At 37.5% G+C, this 15,756-nt stretch overlaps 1 protein-coding gene across 3 annotated transcripts in view; it reads left to right on the top strand.

The window, feature by feature from the left end:
- DOK7 (docking protein 7) overlaps nucleotides 1-13,892 on the top strand; it is a 65,832-nt gene extending 51,940 nt beyond the window's left edge. For all 3 annotated transcript variants that reach the window (XM_040555672.1, XM_040555670.1, XM_040555671.1), the window contains 4 exons: nucleotides 4,993-5,058; nucleotides 6,192-6,263; nucleotides 10,547-10,699; nucleotides 12,118-13,892. In XM_040555672.1, the coding sequence (XP_040411606.1) occupies nucleotides 4,993-5,058; nucleotides 6,192-6,263; nucleotides 10,547-10,699; nucleotides 12,118-12,254 (428 nt within the window). In that variant the 3' untranslated portion in view covers nucleotides 12,255-13,892. The remainder of the gene's footprint in view (nucleotides 1-4,992; nucleotides 5,059-6,191; nucleotides 6,264-10,546; nucleotides 10,700-12,117) is intronic.
- The last annotated feature ends 1,864 nt before the right edge of the window (nucleotides 13,893-15,756 follow it).

The raw sequence follows: 15,756 nt of genomic DNA, 5'->3' as shown, positions 1-15,756 counted from the left end.
GAATGTGGGGAATGATATTCTTCTACTCTCAGTTACGTATGCTGGGCAATAGACTAAGCTACTTCAGAGAAATATGTCTAGTTCTAATGGCAAGCTAGAAAGTGTTCATAAATAAGGCAACAATTCTGAATTTTATTACTAGTTAAAAAAATCAGGGTGAATCATTAAAGCCTGATTTAAATAATTCTGTTGCCTTTGTTATAAATAACTTCATAAAGATTGATTAGAAAGAGAGACTGAATTAGATTTCCTGCATTTGTAGGAGTAAAGTGTTCTCATTGTTATCATAACTTTATAACAGAAATCAAGATAAGAGATGCTTTGGAATTGTATGATGTGGATATGCCTGCTCTTAAGTATAATAGGCTATATTTATGGTCATTATGAACATTAAAATACCTTGACAGGAGATGAGAATTTGATTCAGATTTCCTGATTTCTGAGAATGCTGGATTGTGGAGACGCCTAGATTAAGTACAGTTTGGTCTAAGCTCTCGAGAGGTTATACAGAGTTTCTCATGACTGCTTAAGAAATTTTGTAGCCTGATCTAGTGGATGCAATGTCAGAGAGGTATATGTAGGTCATTTTCTCAGGTTCTCCATATGTATTTTGAATTAAGGGATCATGAATGAAGTACACATTCAGTGTTGAGAGCTGGAATCAAAGGACAGCACTTTTCTTCACAGGATGGTGAGCTAAAGAGCTCGTTGTTTTCTTGGTTGTCCTTCTGGTGCTATAAATCACTGTGATGTGTTTTATAGGGAGTAGGAAAAACAGGGCTCAAGTGCTTGTCTAGTTCAAATCTCTGTCCCAAGGCTGGGATATGCTTCTGAGCATGTGTCTGCTAGGTGTTTGTTTTGTTCTGCAATGAGAACTCTTAATCCATCTAAATTGTCTGAAGTCCTTTACTGTTCTTACATTTAGAATGTATTTCTGAATAGTTGAGGTGTTTCTTGCTGTAACTGAGGTCTATCAGTTAAACCTTGTGCTCTTTTCTAGTTCATAGTAACAACTTAGATGGGAACATTAATCCCTTACTTCTGTTATCTTCATGCTCTCATTTAAAATATTTGAATTTTCTCAGCTGAGTAGAAGTCAGCCACAGATCTTCTGTTTTATCAATTACGTTTAAACCACTAGGTTATTCTGTGGAAGAGAAAAAAAGGGCCACTATTTCTGTCCTTCATTGCCAACCTTTCCAAGTCAACTGAGCAGTCTGATTCCCAAGCCTCCTATTTAGAGAAGCAAAATTGAGAACGGGAATGGGGTTGCAGATGTGCTTAGGGATCCTCTGCAATTCCTGGAGAAGGCATTTCATGCAGGCTCTATGCATTATTTTTCAGAAACTTTAACCCCTTCCCATTAACACCAGGGAGTCTGAATGTTCGGGGATTCCCAGGAGCTAGACCCAACCTCAGGCATTTTAACACACAGATTAAACATCTGAAGTGAAAGCTCTGGTCTCCCTGTTCTGTGCTGCAGGCTCTGGTATTACAAAAATCAATAGCTGAGTGGGAAAATAAGTCAAAAAATGTCTTCTCTTAGAAGCTGTGTACTTGAATATTGTACAGTTTTGTGACCCTTAAATTTCTTTTATTTTTTATTTTTATTTTTTGGCTGTGCAGTTCCATTTTTTCCCCATATTGTAAACAAGCAAATTCATCAGCATTGCGACAGACGCTCTTGCTATCTGTTAGCCTCTTTGTTGTAATACCTACACAATGCTTGACTGAAGATGTTCTGAGAGGCTGAATTAAGGAATAAACATAAAACAACGCTGTGGATTGGAATTCAGCTGAAAAGTCAGGGTGCTGTTTATGAACACAGCATCTCTATTACATTATTCTTAGGTAGATAGGGAGTCAAGGTAGGGAGATAGGAAAAAAGAATAAAATTAAGTGTATAATGGGTGATGGATGCTGAAAATGAACTTGTCTGTCTGACAGCTTAGCTTTTATGATGGAAAAACAGGCTTTCTCCCAGGTATTTTTAATACTTTTATTGCAAACATATTCAGCTTGATGCTTCTATTCCAAGCTTAGGAGTTTCAAGGAATTAATTGAGAGTGGTGAGAAAGAAGAATTTGGCTCATACTGAGTTGGTTATTGTTGCTTAGTTTGGAAATAATTCATAATTCACAAAAATTGTATAGGATAAATGTTATCTGTTCTTCAGCTGTAGGAAAATAATATCCGCAATGATACATTTATTGAGCCAGTAAAGGGCTGTGTGCTGAATAGTGTCCACCACACATTGCAGGGCTAAGCATTACAAGAGCCATAAGAGCCATTTTCATGGCTGTTTCTCATGATATGTGTGCTGTATGTTGTGCTTATTTTTTGAAGAGTGGACATAAAGAAATGAATATGCAGTTTGAAAAACTTTTCAAATAGTGGTTGTCTTCACTGAGCTACACTGGATTTTTGAGTCTAATCATAGATAGGAATGCAAAATATTCTGGAAGGAGGCAACTTGTTTTCACTTTTTTACATTTTGAATACCACTGTCTCTTTATACATTGAAGGAAGTAGAATACAAATAACTTTCTTGATGAACTATTCAGTTGTAACAAAGACGTGAGCGAGTCAGCCACACAGAATTGGATGGCATAGGAAACTGCAGAAATCTATTCTTAACAGTCCCTTGTAAGATGAAAACAGTGATGGAAGGGATTTTCTGTCTCCTACTGGATGCTTCATATGTTCAGAAGGGTATCTTGCTAGCATTTCCTTTCCTGCAAGTGTTATCCTAGGATTCACAAATGAGAAACAAGCCAGTATATGTGGTAGCTGTAAAGAAGAAGGAAGAAAATAGGTCAAACTCTGTTGACGTCTGTTTATACAGTGCAGTTCAAAGCTTCACAAGAATTCCATGAGAGATTTGACTATGTAAATATGTGTTAGTTGCCAGATCTGAAAATGAGGAAAATGCAACAGGTCAAATCCTGAAACATTAACACGACTGTTTTAAAGCAGCTTCAAATCGGAAAATTTCAACTTGACCATAAATGGACTGGAACATTTTATGGTTGTAAATTTCCTTTCCTGTTGTGTGTGCTCTTCACAAATCCTAAAAATGTTGCTTAAAAATCCATATTTCCTGTAGAATGATTTCTATTGAATTGCATAAAGTTTTTGAGGGGAATAGATACCAGTTTTGTGATGAAGCTGCAATTAGCATAAAGCTGTAGTCTTCTTCTCAAAGTGAGATGAGACTTTCAGCTGCATGAAGTATATTCAGATATACTTAATAGTGCAGGGACAGAATGTTCTGAGGTGAGAAAAAGGAAAATCAGTCACAGTGAAAATACAAGTAAATCAGCTAGTCCAGGATATCATACTTTTCTGTCCTATTTTTGCATTTATTTATATCAGCAGCCTTGTTAAAAACAAAAGTTCAAACAATATTTTTAGTGCTTAAGCTCTCTTCAGGATACATAAAGATTCTACAATCTGATCTCATTTGTTAAAATACAAAATCATTTTTTCAGGATGGCATGCGTGAAAATTCTTGTAACCTTGGATTACCCTAGACATGCCTTTGAGTACAAAGCAAAAAATGCAAAACCGAAGGTTTTAGTTCAGTCTTGTGCTTTTGAAACATGTTCACTATTTTTTAACCTATCATCCTCATTAAGTGAAATTATGTGTACTTTATTTAGATTTATTTTATAATAGTGTGGGAATAATTTCATAAGCATGAAAATGATTAGAATTAGAAAATAAATTCTATGAATATATACTTTATGCAGGGAAAAAATAAGGAATTACCATTTTCTTTTGGTTCCTAGGTCATGCAGATTTCTTAAGCACTTGAGATTGTATTTATCTTACATAATTTCTTCATGTTGCAAATGAATTATGTTAATTTTTGGATGCTATTTTAAAAACAATTTGCAGAGAAGTGTCTAAGCTGCTCAGAGACTATTCATCAGTTTTGAAGACAGTGTTAATTTTGTACCTGATCCCAAACACCCAGCAGCACATGCCACAGCTGCCCTGTCACCAGTGGCAGGGTTACTCATAAGCACAGCCTCCTACCTCATTTCTGTTAAGTACCACTTACTTGCACAAGAAGTTCCCTTGAAATTATTCATGTCAGGAAGTAAATGCCACTCACCTTGATTAAGGTGCCCATTGTAAGAACAGCAGAGAGAAGAAATTCATGGCTGGATAACAATAATGCTAACTGAACAGGTAGGTATAATCCTGATTATTTTGCTGGTTGCCTGAAGAAGGGTTATGGGGATGCAGAGAAACATATACCACTTTGTATGTTTCCAAGCTGCTAGCTCATCTTCCCTCAAGCTTCCTTATCTAGAACTGTGTTTGGGACATTCATGCTGATCTGAATAGGGCAGAAGAAAGAAGACTGAGCCATCTGACATGCCCTTGGTAAAGCTTTCCTGGCTGCAGCACTCTAAAGCTAGATCCTTCACCTAGCCTTCGGCTTGCCCCAGTTCATGTATTCTTATATCACTGGACAGTAGACTACTGAAGTAGGATACAGTTCTTTCCATTAATTTTATTAGGTTTTGGATCCAGTCTGGTGAGATCTTAATGACAGCTTTAAATTTTATTGTTACCAAAGCTATGTTATGGATTGCGAAGGCAACTCCTCAGTTTTTTCCTGCCATTTTACTTCTCGGTTGAAGATGGCCATCTCCATGAGTAAGGTACTGCTCTCTATGGATAGAGAGGCCAGATACCTCAAAATTTTATAGAAGGCATCCTCTCTTTCTAAAAACTAACCAACCAACCAACCAACTAAAAAAAGAATAGCAAATTTAGATTATAATGCCACAATCATCTCAGGATAAAGAATTTTGCAAAAAAGGAAAAGAAATGTTGCTTGAAGGATGAACAGAGACTTGTAATTTTTACTGGAATTTTTCTTGATGTTTCAGAAACACTAAGAATGATGATGCACGGCAGATATCTAATAATAGCAACAGGTATTTAGGTTTAATGTGAATATCTTTCTGAAAACAGGTGCTTCTTCTGTCATGGCAGCTTCTGGGTCTCTGAAACTACATAAAGGGCACAGTCTCCAAGCTGGTAGGTACAACTGGTTATGAGGTATGTGTGTGCATGTAAGTTTAAATTAATTTCAACTTAAAATATTTTAAACTTCAGAAAATGTAAAAAGTAATGTATGATTCCCTATTGTAACACTTACATATCTTTGGGTTTTTTGCTTTGCAGGTTTTTGTTAGAAAGGCATTGACAGATGGGATAAGTTTAGAAGAGGCAGTGACAGATGAGATAAGTGTCAGAGCATAGGCAGTAATTTTATTCACAGCAGTAAAATGTTGCCAGCACTTTAGCAAAGGGCACCCACCAAAAAAAAAAAAATCAACAAAAAAAAACAAACAAAATAACCCCCCAAACCCAAAAAACATAACCCCAAAACAATACAACAACAAAAAACCCACCTCAGGCCATGAGATATTCTGTACCCTAGCAAAGAGATGCTGGGAAAAAAAACAAACACATTTAAAGATACTTCATGATAATGGAGGAAAAAACAACATTAGTGGGTAAAATTGTGAGCATTTGTCATTCAGATTTAATACCAGTATGTTCATACTATGGGCATAGCTTTTCAGCTTGCCTTACTTGAACTGGGGTGGAGTCTGAGATCACGATGGAACATGGGCGTCTTTTTTCAGCTTATTGCTCTGGAAGCACCAGTGATGTTGTGCAACCTGGCTTCTTGCAAAGATGACAATGTGCGCTTGGAATGAGAAGTTATCTTTGGAAGGGCTAGTTTAGGCACTTTCTACAGAGCTTTGTCAGAAATCAAGAAGTTATCCATCATACTGGAGGTGGAATTTTAACAAGAGTCTTCCAGATGCTCCCAAGATCACCCACGCGCTTCTCCCTGATTCATACATTCAAGACAGCTTCGCTCCCACGTCGATGTATAGCAAAACACGCTGTTGACTTTAGTGACCTTCAGTGTGAATACTTTTAAAAACGCCCTATAGTTTATTTCTTTGTTGTTGCACTCCGTAGAAAATTCTGACATCACCATCACAGAAAAGTCAACGCTAGCCACTGTTCATCCTTTCTCAGATTTTTTCAGTATGACTATTTAGATTAGAAGGTTACAAGTCCAAACCAAAAATTGCATTTTCATTAAGCAAATTCCCACATTTGAAGCCATTGATGGTGTTCCTGTATTCTAGGTGCTAAAGGTGGTTATGAGATGCTGACACTTCCTTCAGAACCTGGCACTCCTACTAGCCCTGAGGAACCTGGTGAGTAAAGATCTTTGCAACCAGTTGTATCAGAGGACTACACTAACATCTCCTGTTTCTTTTTTATTTTTTGCTTTTATGTTGTGATCTCTTCTAAATGTTGATTTTTTTGAGGTGATGGCCTTTGAACATGTCAGTTTTACATGTATGTTCATACACTCACACACATGTGCACACGGTTATCTCGGGGTGTTGGTGTTCTTTCTGTGAACAACACTTGTTGAAAGAAAGGCTGAAACACCAGTTTCAAATATCATTCTCTTCTCTCCCCAATCATACCTATGTTAGCCTTTCCTTTCTTTTCACTCTTATCAATGCTACTCCGTTTCTTGTTTTTATTCTTCTCCTGTTACTGATTTAAATCTTTCTTTTATTTCTACCTTTTCTCCCCTTCTCAGGAAAATCATCAGGTATGACATTCAGCTTCCTGAAGCGTTTCACCTATTTACCCCTATAGAGGAGTTTGCTAGTTTTCATGCTAGCTAGCTTTGAGGACACTTGACTTAAACTCCTGCTACATGACTTTAACAGTGTATAGAAAGACTTCAAAAATTATCTTTTCCTTAACAGCTATTGCGCTGTATCAGTCCTTACGATTGTCATTTGCTTATGACTTTAACTATTTGGGGTGCATGTTTTCAGTGCTATGGATCTGCCAAATTCCTTTGAAATACTTTAGACAGAATCATTTAGCTATTTCTGATAATGATGTTTGGTGCAGACTTAAAGATTTCTCCTTTGTTGTTGTTCTTGTTTTTTAGTTTGCTTTTGTTTTCCTATTGTTTTTAACACTTGCTCACTTGCTTTGGAACAACAACTTTGTCTGATAGTCAGAAATTGGTTGGTTACTTCTTGGATGTTCCTATGTGTTTTTTTTTTTTTTTAAATGAAAATCTGTCAGAAAATTGGTCGGTTTTCAAGTCTTTAAAATTTTTGGAATGTACAGTAGACTCCTTTGATTTAAATAGCTTACGTCTAGAGAGATTACATTATCCTGGATCCTACTGTAACCTCTGACAACTCTTACTGCTACCCAACATTGTACGAGCTCTCTCTGCTTTTCATAATGCAGTCCAAGAAGAAGAAAAAGTTCCCCTTTATTAACAGCTGCTGCTGGTTGGATATAAGAAGTCATCCTCTTCTGTGCTCTAAAAGGACTTGACCACCTACTGCCTTTCCATTTATATCCCAACAAAGTTTGGATTGGATGAAAAGAAAAATAGTGATTTGGACAAATAAAGTTTTGATGTGAGTATTATGTGCGGACAAGGAACGGAACTTCAGGGAGAGGAAGAACCTGAAAGTGATACCATTTTTCCTCTGCACTCCTCTGTCCCAGCTTAACAGCAGATTTTAAAGTGACTCTCTAGTTCTTAGCACTCAGAAGCTGTCACTCCTGCAATCTAGGGAACACGCAGGAGTGATTTATGATGCCTTATTTGGTATTGGATTTTACATTTCCGTTTGAGATGGCCTTTACAGTCGTCATAATTTGATCAAGTTTCTTCCCTTCATAACAGCTGATGAACCATACAAAAGCATCTTATTACCTCTTCTTCAATTTAGTACTCCTTTCTTAAGTGATGACAGACAGAGCTTGTGGCACTGAGTCTTCTGCTTGCTTATGACAACTATTTTTCCACCAGCTTACTCAGATATATGTAAATATATAGTTGTGGAATTATTTTGCTCTGGTTCTGGAGAAAGCTAGCTTTAATCATTGACCAAAATGTTTAAAAAAGCAAAACCAACCCACCTTCATCTTTCCCTTTCCCCATACTGTTGACATAGATAAACATGGAAGAAAGAAAATCAGAAATGTATTGCTTTAAGATGCAATAGCAATCAATGATCAGTAGTGATCATTGTATTTTAAAAATGTATATTTAACAAACTTTTTAAAAAAGTAAAATGTAATGGATGATGGCATTTAGGTAGTAACAACAGTCAAATCCCATCTTCTCTGGAAACTCACTTGACAGAGGCATTTTAATGTTAAGTGCTTACTGACCTCTGCAGGCTGTGGAGCATTCCTCCTGGAACTACCTGAAGTAAGAGGCAGTGGCAGTAACTCACTTAGTAATTCGTTAAATTATGACTTCTTGGGACACTGAGGACTACATGTTTGCATCTTTATTGTGTGATTGTACTGTGTAAATATCATTGATGTTTTCAGGGCTTTTGCTCAGCTACTTGCAAATTCTATGCCCCAGACCTCCTTCATTGACTACCTAACCTGATGCTGCTGGTCACAAACAAAACCCAGCGAGTAGAGAGTTCCTCTTGATACAGGCAAGCTGCTCAGAGCCTTCATGCAAGATCTGGAGAACCTGAAGCAGGATTCTAGGCTGACAGAAACCTGAAGTTCAACAAAGCGAAGTGCAGTGTCCTGCACCTGGAGACGAACAACCCCAGGCATCAATACCTGCTGAAGAAAAGGACCTGGGGGTCCTGGTGGACACCACATCGAACACGAGCCAGCAATGTGCCCTTGCCATGAAGGTGGCCAATTGTATCCTGGTCTGCGTTAGGAAAAGCATGACCAGCTGGTTGAGGGAGGTGGTCCTTCCTCTACTCAGCATTGAGGGGGGATCTTATCAATATATAAATACCTGAAGGGACGGTGCAAAGAGGATGGAACTATGGATGGAACTATGTTATTTTCAGTGGTGCCCTGTGATGGAACAAGAGTCAATGGGCACGAAATGAAACAAAGGAGGTTCCCTCTGAACATCAGGAAATGTTTTTTTTTTTTACTGTGGGGATGCACTGGCACAAGTTACCCAGAGAGGTTGTGGAGCCTCCTCCTTGGAGATATTCAAAAGCTGCCTGGACATGGTCCAGGGCAAGCAGGTTTTGGTGGCCCTGCTTGAGCAGGGAGATTGGGCAAGATGACCTCCAGAGGTCCCTTCTAGCCTCAATCGTTCTGTGATTCTCAAAACAGGCTTTCCATTTTGGCCTATAAGGTGACTTGAGTTGGGTACAACTCTCACAAAACAAATGATGGGAGAGAGTGTGCATATCTGAATCCTGGTGATAAGCATTTTTATGTAGCATGCAAACTTGCAGTTTGTCATCTCTCCCTGCTGACCTGAACTATAAATTCTAAGTTACCCATACCTTGTGAGAATGTAGCAGCTATGGTACTGTAAACTTGAGCATTGCCCTAGAAAGTGTTTAATGGTAAGAACTCCAACAGGCCTGGGCAGACAGGTGATTACTAGCTTTCTGAACAGTACAGTAAGGGTGGGACTCAAAGCCTTGCCCAGGCACAGACAGAATACAGCTTTGTATTTGGGTCTCCTATAGCCCAAGTAATTCTGGGAAGTCTTTCTCTTGGTATTTCATTGAGATTGAAAAGCTTGATGTAGGTGCCTGATTTCAGGAAGGGTTTGAAGGCTGAAATGCTTGGCTGGCCAGTGAACGGAACATTAACCTTTTATCTTTTCTCATAGTTTCACTTCTGACAAGATTAGAATAATTGGAAGTAGGGCTGGTAGGGGTCTTGAGAAGTCATCCAATAGATAATATAGTCTGCTTTAAATCACAATCATTCTATAGAGAACTATTTCTTGGTAGGCATTAATCTATGTCTTTTTCAGAAATTTCTAGATGCAGAAATTCTTCAGCCTCTGTGGGATTACCTCTAGAGTTCTTGTGATCTTAAGTATTAAAGACATTTTTCCAACTGTCTAATTTACTTTTTTTTTTTTTCCTTACAGTTGAAATCTTTTAGTACTTGGTCTGTGCCCACTTGGCATCATTCTTGTTAGGAAAGCTGTCTGCACAAGCTTGCCTTCCCCTTGTTTTAAGCAGTTCTTAAACAGTCCCTGTTTTTGTAACATACTTTCTGAACTTCTACTGGTTTTGGTTGCTCTCTTGCAGATGCTATAATAGCCCATATCTTCCTAGAACAGATTGCTTCATGTAAGGCTTTATTAATCTGAGTTGGAGCTGAAAGCCTTGTGGAGTAATGTTGTATACCTTGCATCTGTTAGAAAATTTCTGCATAGTGTTTGTTTTCTGTCACAACCCAATGAGATCACTGGCAGTGGTCTGTGGTCTTCTTCATAGATCCTGACTTGATCAGTCTCTGACAATATTTTCTGTAGAAGCTTTCGTCTTCTCATGTCCCATTTAGGATTGACAAATATACTATTTGGTGAGCTGAGTTGTTACTGCTAAATGTTTTCTTTCAGAACATTTGACGGAACAGTGCGTTTTATGAAATTGATCATTGGTCATTGCAAACAATGTCTATAATAACATGTTATTTATTTTAGAAGGGGCAGTAGGTTATTCAGCTGATGTCCCTGTGTCAGATCGACCCCACAGCGAGACAGCCACCTATGTTAATATTCCTGTCAGTCCGACTTCCAAAAAACAACTTCATTACATGGAACTGGAACTTCAAGAACCTACTACAAGCATAAGAGGTAAGGAAGTCTACAGTACTATTTAAACAGCAAAGGATGCAGTAATGCAGAATGTACATGGTATGGGGAATCTTAATTTCTCATCTACCCATAGCCTCTAGCTAACTGAGGAACTGTACCCAGGTACATTTGTGAAGCACTTCTTGTAGTTGCTGACTCTTTTGGGAAAGATTTTGAACTAACAAGGTTCTATAAGATGTTGCATCCCTCTGACAGGTGCATTGTATATGCAATGCTAAAGTGAACATTTCTATGTCTGTAGAGTTTGACAGACAGTAATTTGCTTCGTGTTCTCAAGAGTTTCATTGCATGTATTAGGACTGCTCTTGTTTAATTTTCCTTGCTTGGCTTCAGAGACAGGGTTGTGGGTGTAGGTGTACAAGGCTTGCTTCTAAAGGTACTGAAGAAGACACTGCCTCTAGAGCCATGCAGCAAATGCTTAAGAACAGAAATATGGTGTTCTGTCTGCTTTCCATGTGAAAGTGCTGCAGAGAGGAAGCTAGCAGAAGCATTTAATTCCCCTTCACCCCCTGATTCTTTGGTCTGGGTATGGGTTTTTTACTTCTAATGCTTCATTTGGAGAATTAGCATATAGATGTGCATTATAGCTACCACGTACGGTCATTTAGAGGTGTAAGGAGGAATTCCTTACAGACAGCTCCTAATCAGGATTTGGCATTCAATTCCTTAGTATTGATAGATTTTCCATGTTTAATTTTCAGCTACTGACATTTTAATTTTAATACCTTTAATATCAGCATGTTTACAACTTTGAAATGCTAGCACTTTTTTTAATATAGGTCTCTGTATAACACCCTGTTGAGATATGAGAGTGATGTTTTAATTTTATTTTAAAGACAGTAAACCAAGGCATTAAGAATGAAGAGATTTATTTCCATAAACTGACATGAATTTTCTTAAATGTCAAACGCTAACCCATGTTCAACTTGTGTAACTTTGAAGGTGCCTCAAACGATAATAACTGTTTTAATCTTTCCTATTAAAGTTTTCCCAGCTTCTGGAGTTGTATGTCTGCACCCTTACAGAACTGTTCTTCTCTTGAACAGACTGAGCAGCTTTTATCTACCTCATTGCCAATTATTGGACTAAATTGCAATTTTGTTCAATTTTGTCGTCTACTGGGAGGAGCAGGGGTGGAGATTAAAACTTGGAGCAGAAATACAAGCATTTCAGATTCTTATTTGATGAAAAGCAAATACCTGAAATATGTAGATAACAAAGCTTCTGGGATTTTTTTAGTTGTGGTTATCATCTTACTCCCTTTATAGGCTGCTGTAATGCCGGACCAAGATCCACATAGAAAATCTAAGGAAGAAGTCTCTCAATAGCTTAACCCTGGGTCACTTACCCTGGATTGTGTGGTATAGTCTATTATACCATTTTGTTTGGTGTTTCAGGGAGTGGATCATCCCGATATGCGCAGATTGACATCACGGCCACCGAGACAGCCCACAAAGTGGGAACACAGCACGCGCAGTGCAGGGAGGAACGCTTGCAGGAGCTGGAGCAAAAGAAGAAAGGGGCTCAGCAGTGACCTGTCTAGCAAAGAACTTTTTGCTCACCATAAGTTGGTACTAATTTAACTTCCAAAAGATTCACATTTATTGTTAAAAATACAAAAGCTGCCACTGCATATTGCATTTATACCAGATTCATTCCAACATATTGATTCCTAATTGGATAGCTGGTAGCTTGAGGGGTGTGTGTGTGTTCTTTCTTCCTTTCGTTCTTTCTTCCTTTCGTTCTTTTCTCCTTTCAGTCTTTTTAAAATTCGGTTGTAAATTCCAGATTTTTTTCCATATACAATAGATGTAAGTTACCTTTTTGTGTAAGTCTAAAGTCATGTAAGAACCTGGAACAAATTCCAGTGTTTATGAAATGGTGGCATTTTCTTTAAAGATAAAGAACTTGAATGTGTGCAGATAAGGGAATGTGAGTGTGTGTGTGGTATGTGTACACATATGTTTGCATGCGTGCATATGTATATATGTAAGCACACATTACAGATAAAATATATGTATATATCTGAGTGTATAAATTATGTAAAACCTTTAATAATATATTAATGAAATCGTACAAAAGCAAGAAAACTCAGTGCCTGATTTTTTGCAGGCACAGTTTTTTCAATTTATATGCTCATTTATGGACATGCTTAAAAATATCTATAGGTAATTAGGTTTTATACCTCACCAAGAGTTCTGTCGCTTTGGCTAGAATTGCTCAGCTTTAAAAGCTGTGGTGTCAGGGGTGCATACAGACAAGGGTGCATACACACGGGCAAGAAAACATACATACAAATATAACATAATTTAATTATACCTATAAACCTTAGTAATTTGAAGGGATGTTTTGGGTCCTTCTGTTCTTAAAAGCTCTGTTTTAGACAACATGGGTGTTGATTTCATCGCTGCTGAGTACCTATATTTCTTATCAAGTTTTACTGAATCTGAACATACAAGTGACTTATAAAATGAGGTTTCAGGCTTCTCATACAGAAAAGCTGAAAAACAAGTTATTCAAAAGAAACAGCCACTTTGAATGTGAGTTCTTTATTTATATCTCCAAAACTATGCCTAATGTACCAGCATCAAAATTGAATCATCCACCTTGATGCTAAAACTTTTGTCAAATAGTTCTCTACTGTCCCTAAATAGCAAAAAACCAGTTCTGGGTAAGAGCATGATGTCTTCAGAGATGCTACAGAATTGACAGAAAAAAAGTTCTCTTGTAATATAGGTTTATCCACGAGTCTTTGCCAACTTGCTTTTGTACAGTGAGATTGTACGATACAAAACTTGACTTAATTTCTTGTGTTGCTTTGTCTATGTAATTCTTGTTTTCTGTGTATTTGTCCCCAAACAAAATGTTATTTAAATAAAACATGAATATAAATATGGCAGTTACCCTACACTAAAAAATTAGTGTACTTACAAAGAAAACAAAGTTTTGGCCTGTAATAATGTATCATCTTTGGCTTCCAGAGGTTATCAAGAATGATATCTTGGGTGTTAGTTTTTTGACTGCGCCTTCATAAGGTACAATATCACAGCCCAATTATGTTTTTTAGATATGCATAATTCAGAATGGCTTTAAATTTATTTGAATGTAGTCTCAATAGTAATGTAAAATATCAGAAATCTCTCAAATAAAAAAATACGCATTTGAGAGTTGACTAATGCCATTGTCGTCTTTTCTGTGCTGAGATGTACTTTCCTTTTTATCAGCCTAGCTTATTTCTGAAGGAAAAAGGGAATATTTCTTATGAGACTCCCAGTTTAAGAGGTGTTGTTATTATTATTATTATTATTATTATTATTATTATTATTATTATTATTATTATTTGACAAATGGGCAGTGGTGATCTACTTTATAAGCACACATTTGGTACAACTGGAGTAGCCTGGACTTGAAGCTCCTTGGGAGCAGGTTACCAGGGCCCAGTGCTCACCAGGCTGCTGTTCCATTAAGAGCTCTCCACTGGAGGACTTGCAGGGACAAAACTCTTGTGATGTGCCTTGTGATGTGCCTATTTATTCTTAATATTTAAAATGTGTGTTGCTTGCCTGATGCACTGAAATGCAGTGTTTTCCACTTTCAGTCTTTGTTTAGTCAGTGTTTCAGAGCTTTCTTCTGATATTGGAGTAAAAAGCTGGGGTTTCAGAAGGCCGGTGTTTAGATGTAAGTAGTGGATTTCCTTGTGCTGTACCATAGCCTCTGTGCTGGTGCAAAACTGTTTTCGTGATGTAGTGAGTTGTTTTCTACCTCCTATAGTTGCAGGATGTGCGACAACAGGATGAAGCAAATGCCCCTGTCTAGTGTCTCCAAGTCATACATTGGCCTTGATCTGACATCTGCATGGAGCAGAGCTTTTCACCTGCACGGACTCAGCATTTAGCAATCCATCTACAGGACTGTACTTGTAATGGTTACAGTATTGTGATATATAACGAAGCTGCAATATTTCTATTGTAAAAACATATCTATCAGGAAAATATATCAGCCAGGTTCTCTGCAAAGGCTGCCTTTCTGTAGAGTGCTTAAAACTGCTTGCACTGGGACTTCGCAGCACAGGTGGAGATTTGACGAGATGCTAAAGGTCATCGGACTGCTGCTGGCCTTACAGGAGGAGTCACAATGTTAAAATGTGTTTTTTTTTCAGGTTAAAGGGGCTGTGAATCAACACATTCACGTGGTTCTCTGTGTGCATGTATTTGTGTATGCCATAGTAATTTCAGCTAGGATTATCTAGATGGTTGGATATATTTACAGTCTTTGTTAATGTTAACATAATTATCCTATAAGGCTTTCCACAAATGGAGTAATTTGCTTTCCAGATCTCTACTTCTCTTTTTGTACTTACCTTGAATAAGTCAAATAGAAAAGATGACTTTCACTTGTTTTTTAAATTTGGTTCCTATTCTCATGCACTAAATTACATTGCAAAATGTTCAGGAGGCTGAAGCGGCAAGTCAAACCTTACTGTTGTGCCTGTTAAAAAATGGTTGCTTTTTGTTTTTATAGTACCTTGCAGGCCTCCCTATCATGTTATAGGGTTGACATTTTAGTTGAGGAAATTACAATTTTCTCACTGGAATAACAGGAACTCACAGAAATGCAAAACCTTTATTTTCCTAAATAAATAAAATAATGTGCCTTCAGTTTCCAATGGTGAACCGGGAAAAATGAAAGCCAAATTGCAATCCTATGAGTAGACTTGTGCTCACAATGTAGCTTCCATTGGTTAACACCGGTAATGCCGACAATGTCCAAATAGTTGGGGGTTTATTCACACATCTGGTGTAAGTGGTCTAAAATACAGTTTAATATGGTTTGTGATTGTTGTAGGATGATTCTAGTACCAGAACTCTTTGCACAAAAAAAAAAAAGAAAAAGAAAAAGAAAGAAAAAAATGAACAAAAAACCTCCAATACTTTTGGTCATAAATGTGACTCGTAACTTCTGCTGGCACAAATTAAGGCTTTGCTCATTTTTAATTTAGCATTCTCCTCTTAGTGAGCTCTCCCCTTCTCTCCCCC

The sequence above is a fragment of the Cygnus olor genome, chromosome 4 (genome assembly GCF_009769625.2).
Source record: "Cygnus olor isolate bCygOlo1 chromosome 4, bCygOlo1.pri.v2, whole genome shotgun sequence".
NCBI lineage: Eukaryota > Metazoa > Chordata > Aves > Anseriformes > Anatidae > Cygnus > Cygnus olor.
Note: the sequence above shows the minus strand (reverse complement) of the source record. Positions and strands in the feature narration are given on the sequence as shown.